Source organism: Pagrus pagrus (genome assembly GCF_965226575.1).
Source record: "Pagrus pagrus genome assembly, chromosome: 2".
Lineage (NCBI taxonomy): Eukaryota > Metazoa > Chordata > Actinopteri > Spariformes > Sparidae > Pagrus > Pagrus pagrus.
In genome coordinates this window covers 19,418,024-19,430,628 of record NC_140186.1, presented here as the reverse complement: position 1 = coordinate 19,430,628, position 12,605 = coordinate 19,418,024, and the positions used below count along the sequence as shown (strand labels likewise).

The window sequence follows — 12,605 nt, the reverse complement described above, 5'->3', positions numbered from 1 at the left end:
GAGCCAGCTCTACCAAGGTAGGGGTAAAATGAGCCATGTAGGCCTGAGTAGTACTATCTGATATAAAAATGAGACAAAATCAAACAATTCTGATACATCTGATATTAAACTTTATTAATGCCATGAATTGAACAAAAGCAAAAACTCTCTTACTTTAATTCAACGTTAACTAAACATTTTTCAGTAACTGTGATCTTTGCATTCGCTACAGAAAGACTACATATACATGTGCTTTTGGTATATGCATAACATGTTTGTGTGTGACTTAACTTGAACATTAGTCAGCAATTTGGCATTTATCAAAACAACATGGTAACACTTGTAACGGTGATTGAACATCAACATTAACTTGTAACAATGACAGGCAGAAAATGTGTGTTTTTCATGTACGTGCATGCATAGGCAGTGGCGTGCACAGATAGACACTAGGTGGTGCTAGAGCACTTGCTCTTTGCCCTCCGGACCGAGCAAGTGCCGTTATCAAAGTTATTATTATTTTTTTTAATAGTGTACACTTTACTGTATGTGGCCCATGTTGACGTGATCATCGACAGGTCCGGTCTATTATGTAAGGGATAATGTATAGTTCGGAGGTTGTTATGGAGAAATAAACCCTGACAATAAATAAAGTGGATTGGATTGGACATCTCCTCCCCTGCCCCTCCTGCCACCACCCAGGTAACACATAAATGAATCGAGTGTATGGTTTGCCCCCTAAGCCTCAGTTGCCAAGCTATTTGTTGTGAAGTAGCCTCTGTTTGTCTCATACAGCGCCAAACGGCTGAGCCTAAATTAAATTAGAAAAAGAAAAAAAAAAAAAAATGTAATTAGCCGACTGCCCACCTGCTTAACAAGCTAGACGCTAGCCATAATCAATCAATGGATGTAACGTGACGACCACCACACAACCAATGTCGGTAGAATTTGGCATTTGGTACAGCATGTGATGCTATCATACTATATATTATAGCTGAATATTTAGTATTGTGTATGTAATGTTGAATACTATTACTGCTACAGCAAGACCTTTATTTTGAAATGCACCTGGACAGGAACTGTATAGAGCAAGAGAAGGAAGTACCTTGACTGTATGTGTGTAATTTGCTGAATGTCAAACAGAAAAGTAGCCGCCTGCCTTGTTGTAATGTCACCAAGCGGTCTTATTCATACTGTTGGTCTCTTTTCATTTACTTTGCAGCATGCCTAGAAAGGAAAGATTGAGGAAAGAGAAAGAAAGGGAGCTACAGCAGGCAGCCCAGGGAAGCAGCGCTCTGCTCTCCTGGATAAAGCAGCCAACAAGCAGCAAGGAGGCTGAGGAGGCAGATGATGAAGAAGTTCAGAGTCAAGACCAGACTCATGTTAAGTGTTTAGTGTCTTGAAAAGCTTAGATTGTAAAACTGTTCCTCTAATTTTATGAAATATCTTAAAAGCTGTCCACAAAGTGGTTTGGCGGTACTAAATCAGGCATGAAGCACCTGACATCACATTCTGCTGTTGCTAGTTCGGGATAATATGTTATTATTATTAACATATCTAAATAAATATGCAATTACATAAAACATGTGCCTGTAATGTTTTTACATTACAGGGACATGCCCTTATTTTTCACTGAGCACCTGCCCCCCAAAATGTCTGTGCATGCCACTGTGCATAGGTGTCAGTCCATATGTATTTAAGTGTAGGTGTAGTGTCTGTATGCATTGAACAATTTCTGACCACTTTCGGTATGGCTCAGATTTACGGTTACTGATGACTCAACTTGCCCCCACCACAGTGGCTAATTTTTCCCCACAACCTCCATTTTGTCAAAACTGTTTCACACAGTAGCTCAGATCAACAATTATGCTAAGTGTATGACATTGTTTTGTAGCCTACACTGACATAAATTAACATGTAATAATGTTCACAACATATCTGTTTTGATTAAGATACAAGACTCATAACTTTAAAGGATAAGTATCGTTTTTTACAACCTGGACCTTATTTCTGGCAAAACATATGGTCATTTACTCACCCAGATAACTTTGGTGTCATTCGGCGTCGTTCGGACGAAATTAGATCCAGTGTAGCGGCGATATATCCATATAATGGGAGAGACGGGGCAGCGACACACAGCCTCTATATAACGCATTATCTGCCACGAAACTAGTTAATTTCATCAATATTTTGTTATGAAATGCTAGCGCTATTCCCCTCTGAGTCCGGGCTCGTCCGTTATCAACATCCGGGGTCAAACTAGCAGTAGCAGCTACAGGTAAACAAACCGCGCTGTCGCGGGTGTGCGCGCAGCTCAGAGACGACATCTTCCAGGTCAGAGGTAGTAGATCAGCCTACAGACCCCGGATGTTGACAATAGACGAGCCCGGACTCAGAGGCTAATAGCGCTAGCATTTCATAACAAAATATTGATGAAATGAACTAGTTTCGTGGCAGATAATGCGTTATATAGAGGCTGTGTGTCGCTGCCCCGTCTCTCCCATTATATGGATATATCGCCGCTACACTGGATCTAATTTCGTCCGAACGACGCCGAATGACACCAAAGTTATCTGGGTGAGTAAATGACCATATGTTTTGCCAGAAATAAGGTCCAGGTTGTAAAAAACGGTACTTATCCTTTAAAGACATGGTGAATTTAATTTGAAAGACAAAAAAATCTTCTTTTTTTTTGCTCTAGTTTGCTTGCCACTCTCTCCATGTGCTTGAATCCAACATTGCTTCACTAAGGTGAACTACACTTCCTTAATTGGTGGTCACATGATGACTTTTTTTTTTTTACGGTTACCTAGATACAGGGTGTGGCTCGTCTTGGGTTGTAGGTCTAGACACTGCAGCAGCAGCAACAGTTGCAGTAGACAAACTGGCACTTTCATAAGTAGCAGGTTCACTTGATTGTCTTTATTATTCCATCTGCACTGCATGGATGTGCAGTTCTAGTTCTAGTTATTTGTAGAGCATGCTCGATAGGAGATATTAACCTTGCATACTCTACACTCAGTTTCACTGCGTTTCCTGCCGTCACTCATTTTCTCACCTTTCCAGCGTGTTGTTTCTGTTGCGGTTGTTCTCGCTCTCTCTCTCTCTCTCTCTCTCTGTGTGTGTGTGTGTGTGTGTGCTGTGTCCGTAACCCCCGCCCCTCCCCCTCCTGCTCAGTGCGGACACACAGACACCACCACACATCATGTAGCCTAATAGAGAAAAACAAAACTCCACAAAAAAAAACAAAGCGGCTTCTCTGAGCCGTTTCGTTCGCGACCGACACATCACTACCAGCAGTCGATGTCTTTCCCTGAGTTTTTCCCTCCACCGTGATTATTTGAGGAATACGGTAAGTTTTCATTAGTTAGCCTAAATTATCGTTATTTTTGACAGTGGGATGTGTCCGTAGATGTTGTATACATTCACATTAACTGATTAACAGATTTATGGATGTGTCATAGAGGATGTTAAGTTACAGGGTGTGTGGCAGCTAATGTTTGATCTTTTTGGAAGACTTTGTAAAATAAATCAATCCTGATGAATCCCACACTGAATGTCTTTAGTGATTATTTTGTCCATTTTTCTGTGTTGAGAAAATTGTTATTGGTGCAGGGGGAGGGGACGTGTCTTGCCTTTGATCAATTTCAATAGTCCCTCATACACTGACCTCTAATGCATAATAATATGTTTATTCATAATCCCACCATATATACAAGTGAGCCCCCGGTGGTTCCTCTGCACCTCTGGCCACAAAAATACCAATAGTGCCCATGGTGCACTTGACTTTGATTTCCTTTGCACCCTGTAGTTTTATTCACAGAAATAAATCCTCAGTGAGTGTATGTGTTTGTTACATTTCAACCAGTCTCTTCTTTAAGAATTGTTGATTTTAACTGTCATTTCAGGTAAATGAACATGGCCTCCATTGTCATCTTTATTTTCACTGTCATCTACATCACTGCAGGAAATGCAAATACTGGTAAGTTCTGCCTCATCTGAGAGTATGAAGTATGAAGTTCTGCCTTCTACTGATGTAACGTCCCATCCCTTTTCAAAAAACACATCTTCTACAGGCTTTGTAAATGTGCAATGCAAGACTGAAAATGCGGGACAGTATGGTCAGCTGTCACTGCTGGAGTGTGCCATCGAAACAGCTCAAGAGGCAACAGACGTAGTAATCCGGATGGTCAGTTGGAAGAAAGAGGGAGTTGACGATCCCTTACTGGTTTTTCACCGAGGGGAAACTACAAAACAGCCACGCTACTCATTTGCTGAACCATCCTGGAACAACAGGAACATGAATGTATCCCTGCACATCGCCGACACTGCTGTGGAGGATCAGGGAGTTTATACATGTACGGTCCTGACAGACAGAGGTGCTCCTGATAAACCCGGCGAGACCAGCCTTAAAGTCACAGGTGAGTGATCAAAATCAAAATACCTTCTGTATTCAGTTTCGTCATTATTTGCATTTCCTTCCACATGTTGTACTCCAAAGAACGAGTCAAATAATGTAGTCAGTAATAATTTTGCAATACTTTATTGGTGTCATTTAGTTGACGTCATGGTGCAATGTTCAGCTTTATGATCATGTTTGCTTTCTCTTTGCAGCCAAATACAGCAAACCAACTATAATCTCTGAACCTGAAAGGATAACTCAAAGTACAGGTGGTACCCTGGTCTGTAACTCTGTTGGTGGCTACCCGAAAGGTCAGATTCGCTGGTTTGGTGAGCTCAACGAGGATTGGACGAAGAGCGCTGAAATGGAGGTGAAACAGACAAAAAGTGGTCTGTTTGACCTCTCGAGCAGGCTGACTCTGCTGCAAGGATCCACTTACTCCAAGTATAAATGTGCAGTGTTCAACACCAGTGGAGGCAAAGAGGATGAGGCCACGTTTGAAGTACCAGACAGACCAGACGCATCCGACATAATAGTCTGTTTAGGTATGTTCTTTAATGCCTTTTGGCTCAATCCTGCATCAAACAATGAAATGTCATACAGCAATTTCCACCACAGTTACACATGAGCTCATCCTTCCCCCTGAAATCTGAAGCAACACAGATGTCACTACAGTTACATTAACACACCTTCATTTAAGATTGCTTAAGTAAGAGGAACTTGAACCACATGCGAACTGTAGTGCTTTTTCTGTTGTTGTTGTTGGCTTTGGAGGTCAAAGAGGTAGGAATTTTTCAATGAGTGAAAAGTAAGGTAGAAACGGAAAAAGAAAGGGAAACCCTCAGAGCCTGTAGCTTAATATCCATTATTTCTACCATTTAGCATGATGGCTCCTTATTTTTTGCTTCCTCCTCTTTGCCAGTGCTATTTGCAACTTTTAATCAGTTATATTCTCAATTAAAAGTGCTCTTTTGGTTATGTTAATACACAGTCCTGAGACTTCATGTTTCCCTTTTTGAATGATGAACACAGACGAGCGCTTCCTGGTGGTATGGAGAGGAATTTCCTCTCACACAGGCGCAGCACATAGGAGCTAGCTGGCTGACGGCTGTAGTCTTAGCGGTGTGTTTTAGCTTTTTGACAGAGACACAGGCAACAGTCAGCCTTCATTGGTACTAGTTCTTTGAAGTTGATCTGGTCAATCTGAGCCATAAAGTCTTCAGGAGCCTGTTGGTCTTCAAAAGAATAAAAACTTGACAGGTTAGACTGACCTTGAACGCTGAACCACAAAAAAAGCAGGAGCTCCATATAAATACATTCCAGAAAAGATGGAAGTTTTGGTCCCCTGCATCACTACATTGTGTGTTTGTTTTATCTGAAGCCAGCCATTTCCTGTCTGTAGTTGTTTTGATACACAAGTCAGTGAATAGTCAGGCTGCATCACGTCTCGATGTGACTTCAAAACTTCAAAACAATGCTCTGCACAAAGAAAGAAAACTATGCATGATGGTCAACGTCTGAGCTGGGTGGTGGAAATACAGCTTTTGATTCACTATTAAATGACAATATTGAATCATCAACAGGTTCCCATTAGGCACTCTAGCTGAGCTGTTAATGGTCATTCATTCTCAGCTGATGTTTATCTGTCGTTGCCTGCCTGCCACCTTGTTTACTTTCTCTACAAAGGCAGGCGTTTTCACTCAGGGCTGATGTCCAAATGCAGACCCCAGCAGGAGTAAAAGAGACAGTGAATGTAGGCAGCTAACAGTATTACAGGGGAATTTCCACAAAGTGCTTACATACCTCATTTTATCAAACACTTCTTTCCTCTTTTTGTTCATGACTTGAAGGATTAGAACATTAAAGCTTTGTTATTCATTTATTCAGGTGGGGATCCAGGAAAGCCGTCTGCTCCAGTCTCCACAATAGTCGTTCCTTCGGTGGTCATCGGATCGCTGATCGTATTGCTGGTGGTGATGGTGTTCACGGCCTGAGTATCCACACAGGGCCTCGTTTGGCTTTTGGTCTAAATGTATTTCTTTGTGAGTATGAACATAACAGGTGTAAAAAGGTACAAGACAAAATGTCTAAGCACTTGAACTGTAGCACTGAAATCTTTGTTCTTTATTTGGCTGGAATGCACTCTTTTAATGAAAATGTAGCTTTTAATGACATCTAGCTCTGTATGTATGGAGTTAAATGAACTTAAAGGGGACATATTATGCAAAACTGACTTTTTCCTTGCTTTAGTATGTATAGTTGCGTATCCGGAGTGCCTCCCCACCCCCTAAGCATGAGTTTTGACAACTAAGTCAATATTTTGTACCTGGCAGAGTCAGGAATTGAGTCTCTAAGCGAGCCGTTTGGATTTTGACCGGATTGTGACGTCACAATCCGGTCTTTTGCATACTCTTTGCGTATCTCCTCCCACATTACGGCAGCTACCTGAACCAGGATCCGCCATTTTTTTCCCCTCGCTAACTTGTACGCGACAGCCTGACCGCTACCATGTACAACCCGAAAGCCGAGCACTGCTGCTCTGTCGTCGGATGCACGGATCCTCCTGTTGATCGCTACATCCCCTCCCTACCAAAGAGGATATCAGAGCGAAGTGGCTACTTTTTATTTATCAGGGTCCCAGTGAGCAGAAGCGTTATGGTCTGTGTCAGTCACTTCACGCTGGACTGTTTCAGCAACCAGGGTCAGTATAAGGCTGGACTGGCAACGAGATTGTCCCTTAAAAGATGGATCCATACCCGCTGTCAGTGATGGAACTGTAAGTATTTAAAAAACAGTGTAGTTTGTGTTACTTTGGCCGTTTAGCACATGAGCTAACGCTAACCGTGGGTGTAAATATGAGGCTGAGCCAACATTACATGTGAAGTTATCAACGTTGGGCTTACTGGCCGTAGGATTCACGATAATGTTAATGATACGAAACGTTTATTTGTCATATCAGCACTCTTTTAAAACATGACGGTGAATTGAGACAATGAATTAGGATATTGAAATTTTATCGCTTCTAACCGGCCGGTGAACCACTGCTCGGCCGTGAACATGGGGAGGAGACGGGGTGAAATGTCTCAGTTGTTCGCGGACAGTGAGCTGCTGCTCGGCGGTGAACAAACAGAGGAGACGGTGTGACATCGTCTCAGTTGTGTGTGTCAGTTGTTCGCGGACGTTTCGCGGTGAACACGCAGAGGAAACGGTATGAACTGGTCTCTGTTATTCTCTGCCAGTGAGCTACGTTAATTCATTAGCATGTTGTGCTAAAGGACAGTGTGTAAGCAAACTTCTTGAAGAGTGTCTTGTCTGAATGCACTGCTGACTGTGTGACAGGCAGCACGAGGAGCTGCTGTAGTTTGGCAGATGTCATGGCTCTGGGAGACTGTCCTATGACGGTTTTCTGTGTGTTGGTATACATGTAATATGTGTGTAGCGTCAGCCGTAGCGTTAGCTGTAGCCTACAGCTAACGGTACAGCTAATGCTACAGCCTGTAGCGCTAGCTGCTGGCATGAGACCTGAGCGTATCAAAACGTTATCTGCAGTAAAGCAATGACTACTTTGTTTTGGAGCTGGAGACAGCGGCTACCTGCTACATGTCTGCTGTGCTACTATCAGTTATATGCAGGCACGGACACTGAAAAGCTGCGCCGCGCTGTGTGTTGCTCGTTGTTGTTGTAGTTTTTTTTGTTTTTTTTCTCAACTTTATTGAAAGTTGCTGTGTGTAGCGCTCGTTGCCATGGTTCCGCGATGCCGTCCTCACGTCTTCCGGTCGGCAGGAAGAAGTGGGCGGCACACGCAGTAGCTCATTAACATAATGAAAAAAAGTCACTGAATCCGGCCGCTGAGAGCAGGGCTGTGAAACTGGTGTGGAAACAACCCTGCTGTGCTCAATCCTTCGGTTTTTTCGACCAAAGCATGTTACTATCAGTCCATTTAGACATCAAGGACCCATGTCAACAAGCAGAAATGAGCATAATATGTCTCCTTTAATGTAAGTTTTGAACAAAAACATCTTCCAATGTAGAGTATGTGTCATGATTCTGGTTTTGCATCTGTGGTTTCCTGTATTATTTTAAAGTTTAACCACCATGCGTCATGTTTTGCTTCCCTTGCTCTCCCTCCTGTTTTCTTGCTGTCCTCATCAGTCTGCTTTCCATCGTTACAGTATCATTAACTCAGACTTTGGTATTGAACCTTTTGCAGGAGATCATCAGGAGATAGATAAAGTATACTAAGACACCCTGGACACCATGGAGTAATCATTTGTTGCCCTAGTAATTACCAGTGGCACCAGGTGGGATTGACTCAAACATATAAAGGAAGTAGCAGACAGTTCAGACCAGTAATACTCAATTTATGGCCTGCAAGCCAGAAGGGGTGTCGAGTGGCCTGCTGACCATTTTCAGATTCATAATGAAAATAATTTTATGGATTCATTCATTCAAAGAGTCTGCTGGAGGAAATTCTGCTGTACCCTGGGCACAGACACTCCTGGTTACCAGACATGAGGGTGCTGTAAACCAGATTGCCAGGACTGAACAGAGGGACTTAAAGCTGTGGTCTACGATCTGAGAAAGATTTGAAAAAAGCATCCCCCGCACACACCCACCCCTCCCCTCTGTGCTCCTTAATCCCCCCCCTGAGCTCATATTGCTCTCCCCTCGGAGCCTCCTACGACACACCCCCTCCCGCAACACGCAAAAAGAGCAACAGCCGGCCGGCAGAAACCAAATACGGAGCCAGCTTTAATTGCGGAGTAACGATGTTAGATTCACAGGTAAAGTTATTACAATGCACGCTGAAACTAACGGAAATCTTGTAAGTCATTACAATGTCCACAGCTTAGCTCCACAGCCAAGCTAGCGTAACGTCATTAGCATGTTACAGCTATGTTACGTTACAGCAACGTAATAAGTTATTGTTTATCAACAGCTAAGTTAGCCACTTCTAAAAGTTATTAGGGCCAAGAGACTAACAGATGCTGCCGTCAGCTTTAATCATAACAATCGCTTCTACATTGTGGCTGAAAAATAAACCTGTGTGAGCCTCGGACCAGCTGTGTCCCAGCTGTTGTCTGAGCAGCACCAGACCGTGACACAAACGTGCCCGTAGACCGTAATCTCTTGTTTATGACAGATAAGACACACACATACACACATCGTAACGCCTATATGATAATCCATCATATTCATTTAGCAAAGGCTTCGTTGAAAACAAATGGACAAGACGGGGAGGAGGGTTAGCAAAACAGTTGAGTAGTGACCGGGCGAGAGGTTGTTATGGAGAAATACATCCGGACAGGATGAATGAAACCCCAGTGCGAAGCAGAGGGTTTCATTTACTTTTCACTTGCTGCTTCATTTAGCTGCCACGAGCAAATAAATAGGCTGATTTGGTGTAAACATGATAGCAATGTTAGCTTGTTGTTACCTTTCAATGCTAACATAGAGGTTAACGTCTCCGTTAGTGTTGACAATACTGCAGAGACAGAAATTGTCTCGAAACTGTCTAATAACAGAAAAAAACTAACGGCAGCTTTCACAGTCATAAGCCAGCATCAGCATGAATGTTATCTGTGTCACAACATCCACAATAAAGACGAAAGATTACCTGTTCAACAGAAACGCCGCTGTATCAGCATCGGGTCCATATCTTCACGGACCTTTCGCCACCGTTCAAATGATGACCCGATGTTTATTTTCCGGTTTGAGCCCTCTTTATTTCACATGTCCGCTTTGTGTCTTTTCAGTGACAGACTTTCTTTCTTTGACTCTTTGTCGGTGGGGCAAGCAGAGGCAGCTGAACTGCTCAGGGCAAAACAAACCTCTTGTCTGCTTGTAGTTTCAAATGCGGAAGTGGGTCAGGACCAGACGTTAGCAGGAGCAGGAGAGTGAGCGAGGGGATTGGATGGGAAAATTTATCCAATAGGAGCCATCCAATTTCTGGTCAATTTCTGGTCAATTTCTTTGCAGTTTTCAGGCACTAGAGAGAATGGATTTATTTGGTTCCTTTTACTCTTCACATTGTGTAGGTCGTACTATTGGGCCATAACCACCATCTAAATGATGTTAATAATAATGACAAACCTTTCAAATCGTAGACCATAGCTTTAAAGCAACACTAGGTAGTTTGGACTCATTACTACCCCCGGCTGGTTGGCTATGTTCCCTGGGTCTATGTTCCCTGATCGGGGGAACCCTAACCCTAACCCTAACAGCGGGGAACATAGGACCCTTTTTTTTAGAAAAAGGGTCTAAACCATGCCACCATTCACTTTCTTTTTCTTTTGGGATCCAGATTTCTGATCTGAGACCTGTTTGTTAATAGAGCCAGGCATGACAAAATATCCTGTTCTGTACTTAAAAACAAAGCAAAACAAAGAGTTAGGTGTGCTCAACACAAACATCTTATCATCCTCAAAAGTATATGATTAATCTTGGCTCCGTAAAGCAAAGTGATCACGGTTAATCATTGACTTTTCACATGGAGAAAAACAACAGGATATAAGTTTGGAGTGTAGAGTTGATTTCAGAAATGTAACAAACATGTGATAGACGCTCTTATGAATGCGGTTTTATATATAGACCATTTTTATAAATCTGTGAAAACTTTAATTCTGTGTGTGAGTTTATGTTTTTGATGCAGTTTATACATCCGCTCTGAATGAAATGTGCCACTGAATCACAGACAGTATGAACATTTTGATTACTCTACAACATTTACATGCTTCCTCTAGCTCAGTTAATGGAAAACAACAAAATATGTTACCATAGTTACGTAGATGACACACAAATGTACATAACCATATCACCAGGGGACTATATAGTCCCCTGGTGATATGGTTATGTGTACATTTTAATCCCATACAAACACTGAGTAGATTTGTTGAACAAATCAATGATTGGATGTGTCAGAGTTTTCTTCAGTTAAACAAAGATAAGACTGAAATAATTGTTTTTGGAGCCAAGGAAGAAGGACTAACAGTCTCTGCTCAGCTTCAATCTGTAATGTTGAAAACTATAAACCAAGCCAGAAACCTCGGTGAAATCATGGACTCAAACCTGAATTTCAACAGCCACACTAAGATAATTACAAAGTCAGCCTACTATCACCTTAAGAACATATCCAGGATGAAAGGACTTTTGTCTCAGCAGGATTTGGGAAAACTTATCCATGCATTTATCTTCAGCAGACTCGACTACTGTAACAGTGTCTTTACAGGACTCTCTAAAAAATCCATCAGGCAGCTGCAGCTGATTCAGAACGCTGCTGCTCGAGTCTTAACAAGAACCAAAAAGTAGATCACATCACTCCAGTTCTTAGATCTTTACACTGGCATACTGTCAGTCAAATGATATATTTCAAAATCCTGTTGTTGGTTTATAAAGCACTGAATGGTTTTGGGCCAAAATACATTTCTGATCTGCTGCCACATTACGAACCATCCAGACCTCTGAGGTCGTCAGGTACAGGTCTGCTTTCAGTCCCTAGAGTCAAAACTGAACATGGAGAAGCAGCGTTCAGTTATTATGCACCACATATCTGAAACAAACTCCCTGAAAACTGCAGATCTGCTCCGACTCTCACCTGTTTTAAATCAAGGCTGAAGACCTTTCTGCTTGCCACTGCTTTTCACTGAAGCAATTTTAAGGCTTTGAACTGCACTGTGACTTTTATTTTCTATTCTTGTCTCTTTTAAACCTATTCTATTTTTGCCTACTTTCCTATTTCTTAACTTGTTTCAATGATTTGTTTCTTGATGTCTTCCTACTTGTTTTTAATGTATTTTTTATGCCCCTGTAGAGCACTTTGAGTTGCCTTGTGTCTAAATTGTGCTATACAAATAAACTTGCCTTGCCTTACTCTGTGTTGTGTTTTTATGATTAACATGCACTGTATACACTGGGATCTGACGTTTGTAATTTAATAAAAACACATTCTCAGCTGTAAAAGATCTGTTTGAATGATTTGTTCATCGTTGTTTTTGCTGCACACTCGTGTAGATTATATTACACCAGTCAGGTGGCTTGTTTTGGGTAATGTTAGTACACGTCTGGACACGACAACAACGTCATTCCCTCCTGTTTCAGGGGAAAACAGACATGACAGAGTGATTTCCAATGTAAATGTTCATCTTGTGTTAGGATTTATTTGCTGGCCTTAGATGTGACAACTGATACTCCTGTCTATAACACATTACCACCTCTAGACGCTTAATTT

General features: G+C 42.0%; 1 protein-coding gene across 1 annotated transcript; it reads left to right on the top strand.

Moving 5' to 3' along the window:
- Nucleotides 1–3,894: 3,894 nt before the first annotated feature.
- On the top strand, nucleotides 3,895–6,372 carry LOC311275312 (poliovirus receptor-like; the record flags this gene model as incomplete). Its single annotated transcript, XM_084383761.1, has 4 exons — nucleotides 3,895–3,958; nucleotides 4,053–4,397; nucleotides 4,591–4,923; nucleotides 6,266–6,372. The coding sequence occupies 4 exons, from the start codon at nucleotides 3,895–3,897 to the stop codon at nucleotides 6,370–6,372; spliced, it is 849 nt and encodes a 282-aa protein (XP_084239887.1).
- Nucleotides 6,373–12,605: the final 6,233 nt, after the last annotated feature.